The sequence below is a fragment of the Amphiura filiformis genome, chromosome 5, assembly GCF_039555335.1.
Source record: "Amphiura filiformis chromosome 5, Afil_fr2py, whole genome shotgun sequence".
In the NCBI taxonomy this organism is placed as follows: Eukaryota; Metazoa; Echinodermata; class Ophiuroidea; order Amphilepidida; family Amphiuridae; genus Amphiura; species Amphiura filiformis.
Genome location: NC_092632.1, coordinates 49,234,582 through 49,253,285, shown reverse-complemented (window position 1 = coordinate 49,253,285; position 18,704 = coordinate 49,234,582). Strand labels below are relative to the sequence as shown.

At 35.0% G+C, this 18,704-nt stretch overlaps 1 protein-coding gene and 1 long non-coding RNA gene across 7 annotated transcripts in view; both read right to left on the bottom strand.

Annotated features, from left to right (window-relative positions):
- Positions 1–1,017: 1,017 nt before the first annotated feature.
- Positions 1,018–4,708, bottom strand: LOC140153300 (uncharacterized). Its single transcript, XR_011859092.1, has 2 exons — positions 3,530–4,708; positions 1,018–3,495 (listed from the first exon to the last, which is right to left on the bottom strand). It is a non-coding gene; the product is annotated as an uncharacterized lncRNA (long non-coding RNA).
- Positions 4,709–5,342: 634 nt separating this feature from the next.
- The window catches only part of LOC140153299 (carbamoyl-phosphate synthase [ammonia], mitochondrial-like), a 90,214-nt gene continuing 76,852 nt past the window's right edge, over positions 5,343–18,704 (bottom strand). For all 6 annotated transcript variants that reach the window (XM_072176013.1, XM_072176018.1, XM_072176019.1 and 3 more), the window contains 13 exons: positions 17,976–18,157; positions 17,227–17,351; positions 16,448–16,517; positions 15,137–15,358; positions 14,407–14,514; positions 13,684–13,773; positions 12,664–12,834; positions 12,098–12,172; positions 11,279–11,437; positions 10,230–10,345; positions 9,080–9,209; positions 8,229–8,420; positions 5,343–7,973 (listed from right to left, as the gene is read on the bottom strand). In XM_072176013.1, the coding sequence (XP_072032114.1) occupies positions 8,322–8,420; positions 9,080–9,209; positions 10,230–10,345; positions 11,279–11,437; positions 12,098–12,172; positions 12,664–12,834; positions 13,684–13,773; positions 14,407–14,514; positions 15,137–15,358; positions 16,448–16,517; positions 17,227–17,351; positions 17,976–18,157 (1,547 nt within the window). In that variant the 3' untranslated portion in view covers positions 5,343–7,973; positions 8,229–8,321. The remainder of the gene's footprint in view (positions 7,974–8,228; positions 8,421–9,079; positions 9,210–10,229; positions 10,346–11,278; positions 11,438–12,097; positions 12,173–12,663; positions 12,835–13,683; positions 13,774–14,406; positions 14,515–15,136; positions 15,359–16,447; positions 16,518–17,226; positions 17,352–17,975; positions 18,158–18,704) is intronic.

The following is an 18,704-nucleotide window of genomic DNA, read 5'->3' as shown; positions in this document are numbered from 1 at the left end:
CCTTTGTTACAATCTGAAATCTTGGCAGTTCTCGGTTTAGGTTCTTGAGAAGTAGTGCAATATCCATGAGCAGAGGGACAGCCAGGTACAGCTGCATTTATAAGTGTGGTGTTCATGTTCATGCTCTGTGAATTGGACCATCAAAATATAATTGACTGGTGATACAAACGTGTTAAATCATTGCTGAATTGACCACTTGTCTATTCACAGGCAATGGACTGCCTCTATCTACAGTAAGCCAAAGAATTAAGATACCAGTTATGTTCACCCCTGCATATCCTAAATAAAGACAAATATGTCTAAATTAAAACAAGTAGTCAATACCCGTACTCTTAAGCTCCGATTTAAGAACGTATTTGTTGAAATTGGTTGAGAATTAAAGAAACGGTGACCTAATGAAGAAACGAAATCAAAAGTTGCACTTTTGTGTTCTAATCAATGAAAGCATGACGCTAGTTATAACATGCTAATCAATGGAAGCGCAGCGCTAGTTCTCTTGTTCACAAACGCTTTAAGTACATATCAATAGGGTATGCAATACAGTAAACTGCAACTTTTAAATTGGTATCTTCCTTCAACGAATGAGGACTTAAATTCAGGCTAAAAGATGCAGCTATTGGCTGTTAGTTCCAATTATGACATATCTGACTTTGTTTAGGATATAAAGGAGGTGAACATAACTGGTACCTTAATTTTTTGGTTTACTGTAGATCGAACTCTGATGATCAACTATTATGTAATGGATAGGCTGTTTGACTATTAGCTTTCTAGTATTGGTTACACTACAGCATTTTGCAAAGATCTTTCACACTGCCCGATTTGGCAGTTTATGATGTAAAAATGAAGTCAGGTTATGATTGGTAATTGAATCATGTCATCATCACATCAGCAGTGTGATAGGTCTTTGCAAAATAGTGTAATCTCTTTATTTTTATTTTTTAAACAATAGAGAAACCAAAACTTGAAAAGACCCATTGTATCACACAAACACACAAGAAAACTTCCTCACAAAATGAATTCACATTTCTACGGCCACATTTATTTATGCTATTAACAGTATCTAAATAAAATATAATTCAATTTTTGCACATAAGGGAACTAGCATACACTTACAGTCCAATTGGTTCAGATGCAAAAAATAGTAGACACAATGAGGAAGGATGCTTTCATATAGAATCTTATTCCAATATACAGATAGTATGCTATTATAATGCTTTTAACCTAGTGCAGTCAATACAATGAGGCAGCTATGAAGCATCTTTGAAGGCATGCATCAACTTTTTGAGTGAATGCTTACGATTTGAAACTGCCAAATGAAATGCACATTGATGCAACTAGAGTAAAAGCACTATATAGTAACTCATTTCATCTAGACTATGTGATGGGATCAACCATAATGTGTCTTGTTGGGCACTATCAATTCCCATTTCATTCTCTTGTCCATTTATTTAATAGGCTACAATATGCTGAATGAATCCTATATCAAAATCAGACTTACAGTGTGTAAGAGGATTTTCTTTTCATGTTGGGAGGCTGCAATAAAAAGCAACAATCTGAAAGTCATTTGCCTCTACAACAAATAACTTGTCCTGCTTAATCCCAACACACAATACACTCCTTTCACGGTTCCCCCTAAGATTGGTAATGGTAAGCATAGCCATACATAATATTGTGTATATCATTGCTCTAGTTTCAAGGCTCTCAACATGCAAATTTCATTTGAGTTATTCATAGAGTGAGCATATCACAGTTAGGTTTTGCATTTACATAGATTAGTACATCAAATATTTTGCACAATAAGAGAAATCCAGAAACCAGGTGTTTCAATCAAGAAACCAGGTTTCTCATTTATTGTGTGCAATATATGCCATAGATGGGTCCCAAGTTCAGGCATTGTAATTCTACATTGTGATAATGCAAGTCCTATTACAGTCTTATACAATCCAAAGACCCACCTTCAAAGCCCATTTTCATTTCATTTCATTTCAATTTTATTTATACACGGAAAAGCCCAGATCAGCCCTTGAGCGCATCCCCAATTGGTTAATATTATGATTTGTATCTGAACGTATTTGTGTATTATTTGCATTGTTGAACACTAAGCTTGATTCTCTATAATCAAAATCTGAATAGCCAAATCTGACTTGATCAAGCAAACTAATGACAATGTTGCCCAAGTTGTATTGAGTTATGGAGGTGATTTACCATTCATAAACTTATGTGGGTAAGTGCAATAGCTGCCCTGTGAAGATTTGGTAATTTACACAGTATTGTACTCATCTACACATGGCAGCCATTGCACTTACACACTTTTGGCACCGAACAGTTGTTATGTTCTTAATTGCTCAAGCTGTCAACTATAACTTTCTTATGTCACATGTTGATGGCAACGACATAAAATTAAAGCCTGGAAAATTGACTCTTCACAACATTGCCCTCATTTTGCAGGATCAGGTCACAGGTCACATAGTTTGTTGTGTGTGCATGTAAAACCCCAGATAGCAATGATGGCTATTTTACTTACATGCTAAACACACACACATCGTGATATTTACCATCATGTAAGCCTCCACAGTTATCATAGTATCACGTTGAAGATTATACAGCTTATAGAATAATTATAGATTACTAAATATGTATCACTTGTTGGGTATGAAATTGTATCAAAATAATGCATGCATGCTGAGATTTTGATGCATCTAATGCACAAGCCTCAACCCTAAAGGGGGGGGGGGTGCATAAGATGCAACTTCTCAGCACAAGTGCATTATTTCATACAATTTCTTGAGCAACAAGTAATACACATTTATTAACCTATTTCATACACAAGAAAAAAATTCTATGCTGATATTTTTATAACAAAATTATCTCTGAAAGTGTTGGGAAAATACAAGCAAATATAAATGCATCAACCCACAAGAAAAATCGCGTCCGAAAGCACTGCGCATAATACGCACCCATTCATAAATACACAATCATTGCATGATTTGCATTTTTCTAACATTTCGCTCTCTAAGAGTGTATGAAAGCCGTATAATCATGATAATCTCTTAAAGTGTTGACAATAGGCTAATTGGTGTAGGCTTACATAAATGATAGACCCACATCGATGTTGAAACAACCCATGAATACAGAGAAAACTTGCACGACTAACTATACAATTTAACTGTACACGTGAATAACTATTAACACACATATACAGGGGGTAACATTCTGCAAGTTACATTGAAGTGAATGCTTTTCTGAATCTCAGCAGAGATAAGAAACTCTGTGTGTCAGCCGCTTAGCATTATAGTCGGTACAGCTAAACAAGTCACCATTATCCTGCTATTACATATCCTGAAACACTGCCAAGGCTGCCCATTGCACACCATTCTCATGCATTTAAGCATTGTACGCATCCAGCATCGCATAGTACACAATGCTGGACGTGCAAGGGTTCTCAAAATGTTAGTCACTCCCTAAAGTTGTTCACTAATGTATATTGCCATCTTGCTAAATATGGACAATGTCCATTGGACACGTACACATAAGTATTCTTTATAAACACCCTGTCGTCTCATTAGCACCCTACATCCATGCCACGGTGATTCCTGCTTTTAACATAATTATTTTCATGAGGAAATGTTTTGATTCCAACATTTTCAAGCAATTTTGCTAGGTAGGTCCCAATTGCCCACACAATGATTTATTGGCCAAAATATTTTGTAAGTTTAGATATTTGCTCTTAAATAACAATTATGAAACTACAATCCCAACACAATTTCCCACTCTACATTATACAAATAGATTTCTCAATTGATAATTTCCCAAAATATATAAATGTGACATGATTTAATCCAACTGGACTAATGGATGAAATTGTGAAAATTGGGAGTTATTATCATCATCATCGATTTGCATAATAACCTAGCATACTGAGGGTAGGCTTTTACAACGGGAGTTCATATCAATTTTTTAGTAAGTTGCTAAAGACTTACTAATTACAACCTAGCATATTTGTGAATGTTCTCAATCATCATCCAGGGAGATAAACAGATAAATTTTAAATCTGTTCATCAAGACTTACTATTTTTGATAGCTACAGTAGGCCTATCACATCTCATCCAAGATGTATCATCAGGCAGACTGATCATTCAGTCGGTCTGATGATACATCTTGGATGAGATGTGATGAGCAGTCTGCCTGATGATACATCTTGGATGAGATGTGATAGGCCTACTGTAGCTATCAAAAATAGTAAGTCTTGATGAACAGATTTAAAATTCATTTTATTTTAATAACCTAGCATTTACATCCCTTGTAATAAAATTAAATACCAATTTTCATGTATATTTTATTGGTTATTCCCCAAATGTTTGCCTGTCTGATTGAATCAGATCATGTCACATGATAAAGTGGATCCAGATTAACAAGTTCACCCATTGGAATATAATTATTTTTGAGAAACATTACTTCCAAATGCTTGCCTTATGCAATTACATTACTGGTTTGTTACTATCATAAATACTACATGATTACAAAGTCCATTGATCATAATCACTGTGTTTACAGCATGTAACAATTCTTATAAGGGGTTACATACTGTTACTTAAGGGCTGGGGTATGAACGTTTGGACAGTATTTATTTTGGGACATTAGAGCACATCAGACATATCGAATTGCATTCTGAATATGAAGAATGTCATTCTGATATCAAATAATTTTGATTTTTGAAATTAGCAATTTAATACACATTTTATGGCAAATCATTAAAATTGATATTTTTGATATTTAACAGTACTTGAAGTAAACTTTATAAATCTGATGATTTATACTTAAAGTGTATGTAGGTGGGATGAAAAGCCGACGATCAATTGAAAATTTTGACCTTTTCAGATTGAAGATATGGATTTTTTCCCCAAAACACCAAAAAAAAATTAGGTCTTTTGGGAAAAAAATCCATATCTTCAATATGAAAGGTCAAAATTTTCAATTGACCGTCGGCATTTCCTCCCTGCTACATACACTTTAAGAATATATCATTAGATTTATATAATTTACTTCGAGGACTGTTATATATCAAAATTTGAAAAATATCAAATTTTTATAATTTGTCATAAAATTTGTATTATATTGTGATTTTAAAAAATGAAAATTATTTGATATCAGAAAGACATGCTTCAGATTCAGAATGCAATTCGATAGGTCTGAGGTGCTCTCATGTCCCACAAAAAATACTGTCGAAACGTAATAAACGCTCATTTTGGATCCCTTAAGGCTCTACAGAAAATTGGGCTATGCCATTTAAAATCCACACACCCTCTGTGGAGGATTTCACTGCCATTTTAATTCCACATGGACAACACAGCAGGAAACTTAATGCCAGGTGTCTGTGAAATGTCAGTTGAAAACTTCAAATCCAGTTGGAATTGACACAATTTGGCTTAAATGATTTTTTTGTTCAGAATTTTAAAATCTTCCACTTTTAGTGGATGAAAATAGGTGGATCTGGAATGGCTAAAACTGTTAAATTTGGTTTTAAATGCAAACTCTTCCTCAAAGAGGTGTGGATTTCAAATAGAAATGCCCAATAAACACAATTTATTATTATTGCTTCATTTAGCTTGGACATACATTGAGTCATCAAATGGAAATGATTATGATGAAAAATTAAGCAAAATAAAGCAGACTTCTCAGTTTTCTCAACTGATAACACAAAAATATGATAACAAAATCATTTTGTTAAATCAACTATTAGATATCCATTGTTTACAAATAAATCAGAACCTTTTTTCAATACCATCTTTAAATTTTAAGATCTTTTTTTATATCAAGTGAATATTTGTTCAGAAGTTGAAAGAAAATGGCTAGGATCAGCTTCAATAGTTTTGTATACATATAATATGGCATGAAAATGAGTTCTTTTTCCCCAGGAGTCTTAATCCCCTTTTTTCATTAGTCAAATATGAGTGCCACTCACACAATGAAAGCTAACCCAAGTGTCAAATGTACCATATTTCTGGCGCTGGCCTCACACATTTAAGCCATTTCTTTCCCTCATTTTGACTGTGTAACCCAAAAACCTCTACAGACCACTAAATGAAAGCACCAGATTGTCACTTTTTAACTGTGTCTTCATTAGTCAAGGACTTTTATAATATTTCATTAATCAGGCACCAAGGCTTTTTTACCCCATGGTTGCCCAGTTTTGGCTCCTGGTGTGTCCATTATTTTACACTGTAAACTATAGAACCAGAAGGCATCTTTGGGAACAGGGGCTCTTTTTTGCACCTGGTCCAGGCATACTTAATATAAGGCCTGTTCATGTATGTTCAATGCAAATTTCTTCCTGAACATATAAAATTAATTAAACAAAATTTTGTAGGTGTTGATAACCAACTCGGCAGAAAACTGCACCTATTTGTAAATCACAAAACTTGTCGGTCAACCTCTAATGACAACTCAACGTTTCTGTCACCAATTTGAAAGTTCAAACATCATCAAACATTGTAACAGGTATTTCTTGTACCATTCTCTTGAATACAAACATAACAAAAATAAAGAATATGGTCCAAACTCAATGAAACAATCTTAGTTGCATATAACTTGAAATAAAATAAAATGGCTGACTATGTCACCACAACACTGATGCTTAAATAGTTCATGCACAATTGCATTTTATGCTGCAATTTTATTATTTACTGAATTAGACACCTACCACAGATACAAAAAGCTTCATTAAATGAAGCTATAAAAAAGTATTTCAGTTTTGGTTTAGACACTTTGGTTGATTTAATTCTCCCAATTGGAAGTTTACTGGTTAGTTCTAACTTGCTAATATTTCCTCCTTCAGATAGTCCAATATCTGACATTATTGAGCAGATTCTTTATTTATTGAGTTAAACCATTTTTAGTTTTCATAATAAATTGACCTTAGTTACGTAGTCTGCTAATTTAATCAAAGTTATCACCCAGAACAGAAAAAACATGTTTGTTTCCCTTAGGCTGGACAAATTTCGTTTTTTGGGAGCAATTTTACACATCACATTTTTTTAATTTTGAGAAATCTTGAAAAAATGATATTTTAAAGCAAAAAATGAATGCCAACAATTTTCAAAATATTTTTTCTCATACATTTTGTTTACAAACAATATGAAATCAATAAATCCTAAGATCAACCATTAATTTTCCTAGACCTTCAATCTCTAAGCTACTCTGTGCCTCGTTTACAAAACATATTTGTGATTTGTGGCATGCTTTACCATCAATCCTGACAATAACAAAATACTTCTCGTTTTGATTTTTAAGCTACCTATAGGAAACAAACATATTTTTTCTTTAGTCTTAGCTAATGAAACGAATTCATCTTTCAGAATGGATCTACAGGCCTAAATTGTTAATTTTTTAAGCCTTGAATGGCTTAGGTGCAGAAAAATTAGTTCTTAACATTGTATTAATTGATTGTCATGTTCTAAAATTGTAAACAAAATGTACCACACCTTGTGCTGTACATAAAATTTTAAACTTAATTAGTTTCTGCTTAATTTGATACAGTTTGACACATTTGATGTATTTGTTAATTCAAATCATATATGGAATGAATATAGAATGCAAAGTATTTCCTTCAGTTTTCACATACAGCCCCAGAAAACTGGATTTACCTTTGATTTGATACTTATTTTAGCCGAGTATAAATTTGATCCCTACATATCAAATACTCAACATATAAATTGTCAATGCTATTGTTTAGCAATATAGACCCCCCTTAATACATTTACTATATACCCTGTTCCTTCATGTAGATTTAATACCAGATCCATGCTTACGGACCTATTTTAGGGCTGGGGAAAATACACAATTACATTTCCCATATTTTAATCGTCTGTGCTTACGCCATTGAACTTTTCATCTTTGCCGAGTGGAATATTGCTTGAATCTGATATGAATTGCATATTTGAATCCTGAAAGGAATATTTTTCCAAGACCTATATGTGACCCCTCATCACAACTGAGCCCTGAAGTCGTCAATCATCATTTTTGAGATATTCAACTAAAATATTCTGCTTGAAATTAGCTTTAAAATGATGTATATCATGTCTATAGTACTTGACATTTAAGTAGTGAAAAATCAATAAAACAGTCAATAAATCTTTTGTTTCCTATTGTTTATTGTTAAGTTCGATGGAGCATATCTCAATAGTGGCACTGGCGACATCCGGGCTCAGTTGTGGAGGATGGTCACATATTTGATAACTATGATAAGTAACATAGTTTGTAATATTGCTAGCTTGTTTTCTACATACTCGGCAATTTCAAGCTATACTGTTGGGCTATCAGATTCAGTTTTTCGCTGCCACACGAGGGCGCTTGTAGTGGAACAGTGTAGATGCATCCAAGTTGCCAATTTCTTCCAGTGCTTCTGCAAACATTTTCACTACCTGTTAGTGCAAGTAATACAAACAAATAATAAGTCTACAACATTGTAAAATGTAGATATGTATTTTTAGTGTTTATATACAAATGTCACACATGTACCATGCAGGTAACATGTACCCGATTTTCCATACCACTGAACCAAACCAAAGTTGACAAATATATATATCAGCGGTGCAAGTGACTTGAAAATAATACAGATAATTGCGAGCTACAAGGAGCGCAGCAACCGAAGCACATAGCCTCACGGCAGGGGGTTCCTTTTAGAAACAAAATTGTAATTTTTTGGCGATTTTTTCCCTCAATTTTTTTAAAAAATCAACCACATATGATTGCAGCACTTGGCTCTAGGTCCTGAGACTCTCCAAATCCAATTTATTTATTTTGGGGGGGGGGGGGGAAATTTGGAAAACGGGCATCTCTGATATATATATATAATCTTTGCCCAATACAATTCACCTACTCAACATTTTCCTGTTGTTGTTCCTTTCTTGATATAAAGTTGCAATCAACATCTGTCACGCAATGTTCACATCCATCACTATGTGTCACACACAACAAATTGTGTCACACACAAAAGTCAGATGCACAGAGAAAAGACAAATTTAAATATGATGGAAAAAACTGAAGCAGGAAAGAGCAAAAAAAGCACATAACAACTGACCTCAAAGTTGGTAAGCAGTGGTACTCCTGAGTCGATGGATGTTCGACGAATCAGGTAGTTGTCTTTCAAATATTTGGTGTTGTAGTTGGGAAGGTTGATCACCAGATCAATTTGTTTCTCTCGAATTAATCTGTAATAAAATAAAAGTACAGCTTTATTAAATGCAAATAATTACACTAACACTGGGCATGGTCAAGTGTGTGAGTTAGTTTTCATTTTGGTTTTCATAATTAATAATTCCACTGAACGTGCTAAGACCTGCAACCATTGGGCTATTCCATTTGAAATCAACACTACCCCTGTGGAAGATTTTGGAAACATGTTCCACAAAGGGAGTATGAATTTTAAATGGAATTAGCACATTCCAGCTCCATTTGAATTTCATACACCCTCTGAGAAAGCTTCAACCTGAATCTTTCACAGAGGGAGCATGAGTTTCAAATGTAGCTGCCTAATGTGCTAATTCTATTTGTAATTTGTACTCCCTCTGTGGGACATATTTTCAAAATCTTTCACAGGGGTAGTGTGGATTTCAAAAGGAATAGCCCATTTTGTGAAGACATTTACACGACAATTCCGTAAATCAGGTCAACAGTCATCCTTCTTGATGTAAATTTAAACTCTAGTCAGAAATATGTAAAAGACCCACTCCAAACAATAGCATGGAGTTAACATAAAACAATCCCAGGATTAATGTTATTGTAAAATTTTCCATCAACCATTTGACCATGACCACTGTCTGTGAATAGCTTTATTAGAATAAATTGCACCTTAATTATTTTTATTAACATGTTATTGGGGGGAACCAAAAACCACCAGACGCAAAAGTCTAACGAACTGAAATGCTTTTCTATTAATAAGCTGTGTATTAACGAAAGTGACAGCTCCTCTCCATTCCCCAAATTTTGTCAAAATTATACTTTAGGTCAAATTCCAATTTTCAAGGACTTTCAAGGACTGTGTGCAAATTTCCAGGAATTTTCAAGGCCTTGAAAATGTGTTTTCAAATTCAAGGACTTTCAAGGACCGTGGGAACCCTGTAATAAGGTTACTGTCATAAAGCAAGGACACCTATTCAATAACAGTATATAGGTAAATAATTGCAACACTTTTCTATAAGCCTGGTTTATTCTGTACCAGTATTTGTTACCTTGTTGCACTGGGTGGGATATCATTAGGTCCTTTGCTTTCTAATGGCCAACCAACAGCGGATGCTGGAATGTTATGTGCTTCAAGATAGGCTGCTGTAGCTTCTGTCCCATATAACTACAGGGAAAAAAACACAATGACTTTTTAATATGTTAGTTGTGTGCAATGTACAACATTTCACAATACTGCAAGATATCATTTTTTAAACGCCTGTGAATAATATAAAAAAAATTACGTACATCGTACAGAGATGACACATATACATTTTCATGTTTTTTGTGATTTGAGTGCTTACATGCATGTTTCCTAAAAACCAAAAACAAACAACTACTATGAGATTTTTCTTCTCAAAACACCATAAAAATACCAAGTCGGGAATAAAAAAAAATTGCATTTTGCATTTGTTTTCAAACCACTTGTGAGCTTTGAAACAAACCTTTTTTTGTTGGCCTAATCACTTGCAGAGTGTATCCAAATGAGTGCATGATAATGTGACATGTAGATATGCATGATCTTCATGTGGGCTACAACAGGTGGCACAGGTTATGAGTACCCATTCCCAATGTATACAACAAAGCATGAAATGTTGCCATACTTGAAAGTTTCGTGCATTTTTTAAAGTGCAGTTGGTTCGCAAAATTTTCACAAACACAAAAAGTTTTTCTTCCAACAAACCTCAAAGAAGATGAACAAATTTGCGAAAGTGTCATGTTACATTGACATGGGTTCTCTCCAAACCACAAAATTTGAATCCACAAAAATATCATGCTTTACAGTAACTAGGCCATACAAACTAGTATGACACATCACAATACATGTGTGACGAGTTCAACCAATTACACATTTCTAGTTGACTTGGATAATTTCCAAAATATTATCAAATGGGTACTTATCAAACCTCTCAACAGGAAAACTTAGTACGCATTGTTCTTTGACAAGCATGTGTGTACCATGGTGCCACTGACATACTTACCTTTTGATAACCCCAACTCAGCATCAACATAACCTGAACCCTAAACCTATTAACCCATCAATAATGAGGCTACTTACATTATATCCCATCTGGTGGAATTTCATGGCTGTTGGCAAGAATTTGGGCTGGAATTGATGCTGGATACCTATCATTATGTTCTTCCTGGGTAATTTGAACCCTGTAGACAGTAATGCTTTCAGGAATGCTGTGTGCACATTAGGACCAAAGCAGGCAACCTGTAAAATGGTAAAACAAATACATTATGCTATGAGCATCTTTTAAAGTGGGTACTGTAGGTGAAAGTGACTGTAATTAAAATGAGGCATCTTCGCCTTCATCAGCCACTGAGATTTACGGGCAGAATCAATTCATCGCACTTAGCTACACACTCACATGATTCATTGGCAAAATTGTGGTGCAAAACCAGGGAAAAGAGATTTGTGAATGGGAGTTTAGTATTCCCTAGTTGTCTCTTTAGCTCAGTTAACATAATAATGGACTTGTAACATCCTAGAGTCAATCCTGGCTGTCGTGTCACTTTTAGGTCATAGTTATATAGTTATCAAAAGGAATACACATAATATTACAAAATAAAATATGGATCACATAATATTGCTGATAGCAATTGATGGGCAAAAGTGATGCATGTTGGGAATGAAAAGGGCTCAAATTGGCTGTCGTGGGTGATGAATTCAATAACTTTTGAGCCCTTTTCATTGTTTGCCTAATGATTGCTATCAGCAACACACCTTATGATGATCTTTTTTATGGTTTCATGGGTTGCAATTTACATGTATGGAGCTACATTGTTATTCAGGGAAAATGTATATATCATTTTGTGTTGATGACAATTCAAACCTGATTAGAGACATTGATTTCATCCTACACCTCCTTACCTCACCAGTAGATGCCATCTCACATCTCAGCAGTGGATCTGCATCTCGTAATCTTGGCCATGAGAACATGGGTGCCTGTAATACAAAGAAATAGGTTGAAAATAATTACAAGTGTCTGCACGCATTGCATATTTGCAAAAATTAGAGTCAATCTAAGTTCAAGGGCCATTCTGGCCTTTGGGTCTGAAATCTATGTGCCTCATCAATTTTCATGTGCCTGATTGTAAAAAACTTTTTAATGTTACCCTGGTCCACATTCTTCACACTTTGAAGACTTCTAACTCGCAAATCAACAGCAGGTAAAGCCATGGAATGCTGTTGAAGTCAGTAATGCGTCCATCTTACTGACTTTGTTGACAAAATCTTGCAGTAATTTTTACAGGCTTTAGGCACAAGGGCCTACCCTATTTCAAGCATTGCATACCAGCCAACATTACAAGTCAGAAATAGAGACATTCAAGCTTCAAGATTGATACCAGCAGATTGAGTGCAGCAGAGTAGCACTTAACGAAGACTTAATGCTAAAGGTTCAACAAAAGTATAAGATGTGAATAATGTAAGCTTACCTTAATGCCGACATAATCTTGTGGTATGAAGGGATTCTCTAATGTTGGTAATGCTTTGGTATCTATTGGTTCTCCAACCATCACTTTGGTTGCCACGTTGATTAAATCACAATTGATAGTCTTCGACACAAATGGGAATGAACGTGAAGCCCGCAAGTTGCACTCGATCACCTGCAAATGACAAATACACAGAAAAATGGTAAACACATGCACTTGATTTGATGATAAATTATCTAGGAATAACCCAAAATATACATAAGATGTGTGCAGCTGACAAAAAGCACTGAAAATTCACTGTAAACATTACATTCATCTGATGAATGTGCATATTATTACCATGAGGATACATTAGTATTATATCACTCATATATACATTCTAGACAGTTCATTGGTTGATTATCATTTGATATTTTTTGTTTGATAGATGTATGTCCACCGTTCACCTGGTAGTTATATTTTGACCACCACACTTATAGACAGTTATTAATATGTGTATACAATAATATGCAAGTGTGTCTGAACTGCTATAAAGTATGATGCGTTCTGGGGTGTTATGCTTGGCTACACGTTCAATTCTAACACATTGTGGTAAAAGTTAAAAGTTAAAAGGTAAAAGGTAATGTAATGTAATGTAATGTAATGTAATAGAAGGTTTGTAGCATCCTGCTGGACAACCATAAAAACAATGGGCTTGTTGCATATTTTACATGTGTTTTTAAAACCTCATATACATTATTCATTCACAAAAGATACTGCATCACCATTTTTCTTTTTCAAATTCAAACCCAATTCTTACAACAAAACTAGCATATACAATAGAAGGTACAACTTAAGCAAGTAAATTATACCAAAAGGGACATGTACTTAGTTTCATGGTATCTTCACCAGAAAAGCTTCGAACAAGGATTTTGAAGAGCTCTGGTGTCTAATAAACTTTGGTGGGTAGGTTGAGTGAATGTTTGCTTCATTTGTACAGCATCTGTAGGCAAAAAGAGGATGCAATAGAGCCATCATACTTACCATGATTCTGTTGTCTTTGGCAAGGAACTGCATGTTGAATGGTCCTGTAATTTCAAATTTGGCTGCTATCTTACGAGTAATATCTTTCACCTGAGAAAATCAAGACAATGATTACATCATAAAATGGATCCATTCTATTAAAATTACCATTTCATTGATAGCATTACCAAAAAGGACACCTTCCTCAGATCTTGATTTTAAATTATTTGTAAGAGTTTATCACTTCTTGACATCATTTTTAACATGTCCACTTCAATGAGCATGGAAAAATGAGTGTAGTGAAATTATTTTTTGTAATGGAAATGACCACATAAAATGTGCCTTATTAAAATGAATCTGTGCTTACACCTAAATGAGCTATTCCACTTGAAATCCATACACACAATATACAAGATCCACACAGGGAGTGTGAATTTCAAATGGAGTCACCTGATTGAGTGACTCCATTTGAAATCTACACTCCCTATTTGGGAGATTAAGGTCACATCTTCCATAGGGGGTGTATGGAATTCAACTGGAATAGGTCAATGCTTTCACCACAGCTATCATTTCTCTATTTTGTAAGTGTAAGTAAAATTAAAGTATCTAAAGAAAGTCACAAATTTGTTGTTGTACTCATCAGTATCTATGATATGCAATCATGGAATTGCAACAATCCATGGAATAGGCATGATTCATATGAGTGTTTTTGCAATCATATCTGTCATGAATAAGATGCCTTACCTTTTCTATGTCATCTTTGCCAAGGGTCTGTGGTGGTAGTATTAATGTTGCATCTCCTGAATGTACTCCAGCATTCTCTACATGCTCAGTGATTGCATGGGCCACAACCTGGTGGGAAAATGGTGTTCAGTAAGATGTGAGGGGCTTCTAGAAGACTTATTATTGCTCCAAATCCAAGGTAAAGTGTGTGAATGAATGATACATGCTTCAAATAATAACTCTGCAAATAATTTAGTTTTAATATTTCAGGAATGCTAACCCATCTTTCACTTTATGAAACAGAATCAAAGGAAACTGCAATAGACACTCCATGCTAACTCACCCAAATTTCTGAAAAGTTGGCAGGTGATCCCTTCATAATGTGATGTTACTTCATCAAAGTGTTCTATTTTGGCCACAATGAATGCACCGAAAACATCAACTTGATAGTCCATGTTGTTTTTGTGCTATGGCCTCTATGGAAATATTTGCTAGGACCGTCCTCTTTTGCTCTCATTCGTCACGCCATTGAAAAGTTGCCCATTTATGTCCTCATAGTTTTGTAACAAACGGGGGTATGAAGCTACAAATTATTATTTTGGGTAACTTTTACCTACATTTTCAGATTCTGCCATCACAAATACTGTATCTTACCCACGTCACATACAGTAAGCACCTGCTGACATGACCCCCTCTGATTATAATAGAGTTACACTGGACAATGATCTAAATATCCATCATTTAAACTCACCTGACCATCCCTAGCAACCGCATCCATCTCAATCTCACGGGCGCCCTCTACGAACTTTGTGATGACGACAGGGTGTTCCATTGAGACGTGAGTAGCCTCTTTCAAGAATTTGCCCAGCTCTTCGGGCCCATAGCAGACATTCATTGCAGACCCACTCAGAACAAAGGATGGTCTAAGTAGGCAAGGATAGCCAACACTTGCAGCAAATTCCAAAGCCTCATCCTAGGAAAGAGAAATGGTAAATAATCTTTGATATAAGAAACTGACACATCTTGTGTCTTATACAGTAAATCATTGCAATAAATGATTTACACATAAAACATTGACCCTATCCTTAAGGTAATGGTGCAAATGTAATAACAATCTGCAATTATGATCATTGATTTCTTAATGATCATATTATCAACAGAAATGGAATATCAGTAAACAGGTGCATTTTGTACGATTGTAGATTAAATAATTCAAACATTTTGCTAGGCAAATCCAATGAAAAAAGTAACTCACTACTTTAGCTTTCACCGTCTGGGCTGACGACTCACTGCTCAAAACAAAAACATCACCACTTCCGGGAAATGTCAACAAGCCGTTTCGCGGGAAAAGCAGTGGACCAAGTCACTTGTGATCAAGCCGTCAGCCCAGACGGCGAAAGCTAAAGTAGTGAGTTACTTTTTTCATTGATTTGCCTAGCAAATGTTTGAATTATAGAAATGGAATATCATTTGTATATCATAATTACTTATGTTACCCCGAAAACCAAAAAAACACCAAAAAAAATACTTTGTCAGTTGTAAAAGCTGTAACTTCAACAGTTTATCATGCAAAAGCAAAAAAAAAATATTCCCAGCATTTCACACCTATTAATTTACTTTTTGGACCACAAATCAACCACTGACTTACCACTGAATCCAAAGCTCTCCATGGTGCTTGATCAACACCTATCTCATCACAAATCAAACACTGACTTACCACTGAATCCAAAGCTCTCCATGGTGCTTGATCAACACCTATCTCATCACAAATCAAACACTGACTTACCACTGAATCCAAAGCTCTCCATGGTGCTTGATCAACACCTATCTCATCACAAATCAACCACTGACTTACCACTGAATCCAAAGCTCTCCATGGTGCTTGATCAACACCTATCTCATCACAAATCAAACACTGACTTACCACTGAATCCAAAGCTCTCCATGGTGCTTGATCAACACCTATCTCATCACAAATCAAACACTGACTTACCACTGAATCCAAAGCTCTCCATGGTGCTTGATCAACACCTATCTCATCACAAATCAAACACTGACTTACCACTGAATCCAAAGCTCTCCATGGTGCTTGATCAACACCTATCTCATCACAAATGGCTGAAAATATCGACCTGAAAGTACATTTTATCAATTAGTGACAAAGGACGCTTTTAATACAAAGGGGAATGAATATAGGATTTAAACAATTTTCTCCCTCAAACTTCCAAGTTTATACCTCCTTTTTAACTTTAAAAAATGTATACACATATATATGTGATATTTCTAAAAGACCAATATCTATTTCATTATACTTCTCTTGTGCCCAGTGCCTAAAGGCAGCCTGGTATAAAGTAGTATATGTGACATGATCAAGAGGAATGAGTCGGATGTCGCTAATATTGTTTTTGAGATATTGGCAAAAACAGTGTTCAAATTCTTTTGTTTTTAGCCATTGATATATTGCTCATAACTCGGTAACCAGATGTCTGATTTTGATGGGGTTTGCATCAAAATGTAGCATTCATAAACTGCCAGAAAATGATGTAAAAAACTTCTTATTGAAACTTGCCGACATGTGACACATTCCCCTTGATTATGTCACATATTAAAATCTGTTGGTTAATGATTTGCCATTGTAATCATCACCATTAACAACAACAACAACAACAATACAGTGACATCAGTGTGTCCGCACAGTTTGCTATTCATATATAATTGATATTGATATCAACTTGCTTTTTATTATGTCTGCTGAGTTTTTAAATGAGTTTACTATGTGGTAATGGTGCTGATAACGATGCTAAAATGACAACAAGTAAAGTGTATTCAAGCTAAGCTTACCTTTCCTCTGCACGGTGAATAAATTTTGGACTGGTACCTAATATGTTCACATTGTCCTTGTACAATGGTAAAGCCAAGTTGTTTGGAATCTGACCACCGACCGAGATGATCATGCCATTGGAAGCCTGTTTGAAGAAGCATTAGTCCATCATATTAATTCAAATTATCAATAATATTTTTGAATTTCAAGAACTTCTCACATACTATAAGGCCTTTCACATCAGACCAACTGGCATCTTCCGGATGTTTTGTGACAACAATGCTAATACAGCAAACTTAAAAACATCAACAATTTGTGAAAATTAAAACTTTTGAAATGTCTCTGATTTTAAAAGCTAATCATCAACTTTGCCATACCTTGTGCTTGTTTACTATGAACTTTTTGGGCTACCAATTGCATTGTATGATGGATGGTACAGCTGGAGAAATACTATTTAAATACTATTTAGTAGATGAAGTGGGTTAAAGATATTTGTGTGGCTTTGGAACAGACATGTTGAGGGATATGAGAATGGGATTAAATGGGATATGTTTTGCTGAATTGGTAATTATTGGTAGAAAAACACCATAATCCAAAAGGTCCTGTGTCCACTGCCCAATAATGCTCATTTGATTGATAGCAGTAGTAAAATGGGGAAATTTTATTGCAATAGAATGCACTGTTAGGATGTACATTACAAAATAAACTAACCCTGATGACAGGAGCCCCACCCACCCCTTTTTTTTGCTGGTGTACAAACAACACTCACTTCTTGTTGGTAGATATCTAGCACTCTTTCTCGAGACAATTCATCAAAGTAGAGCCTATCACACTCATCAAAGTCTGTGCTCACTGTCTCAGGGTTGTGATTCACGACAATGGTACTGCGACCCATGGCTCGCAATGAGCGGATGCAAGACACCGCACACCAGTCAAACTCCACACTGCTGCCTGTGAATAAATAATGGTAAAATGCCAACTTTTTAATAATAATAAAAAGTATTTTGTATACAGTTTGTCCTTCCTATATGAATACTGTTTGGGCTTACATTATAGAATGATTTTACAAAATTAAGAAGTTCCTTTTTCCTTTACTCTGCTTTTACATTAAGGAAAAACACAAAAAGATCACCATTTTACTATACGATTATTTCATTTCCTATGTTGATTATTGTTTCTTATCATAAGATATCCCAACCCAATATCCAAAATATTTTTTTTAAAGTCGAGTTGTTTAACAAATTAGTGTATGAGAGAGAGTGAGAGCGTCATATTTCCAGTTGGGTAGATAATTGATGATTTTTCTTAAAGGAATTTAAATATTTTAAGGTTGGGTTACATTTCTTATACATCTTTACATGATAAAATATTTTGACCAACCAACCAACCAACCACTCCTACTTTTTGGCTATGGATATGTTACATTACATGGGATTCTATTACCTCCACGACCCATTATTCAAAATCGCGCACTGTGATTTGTTGAAACGCGTCACGT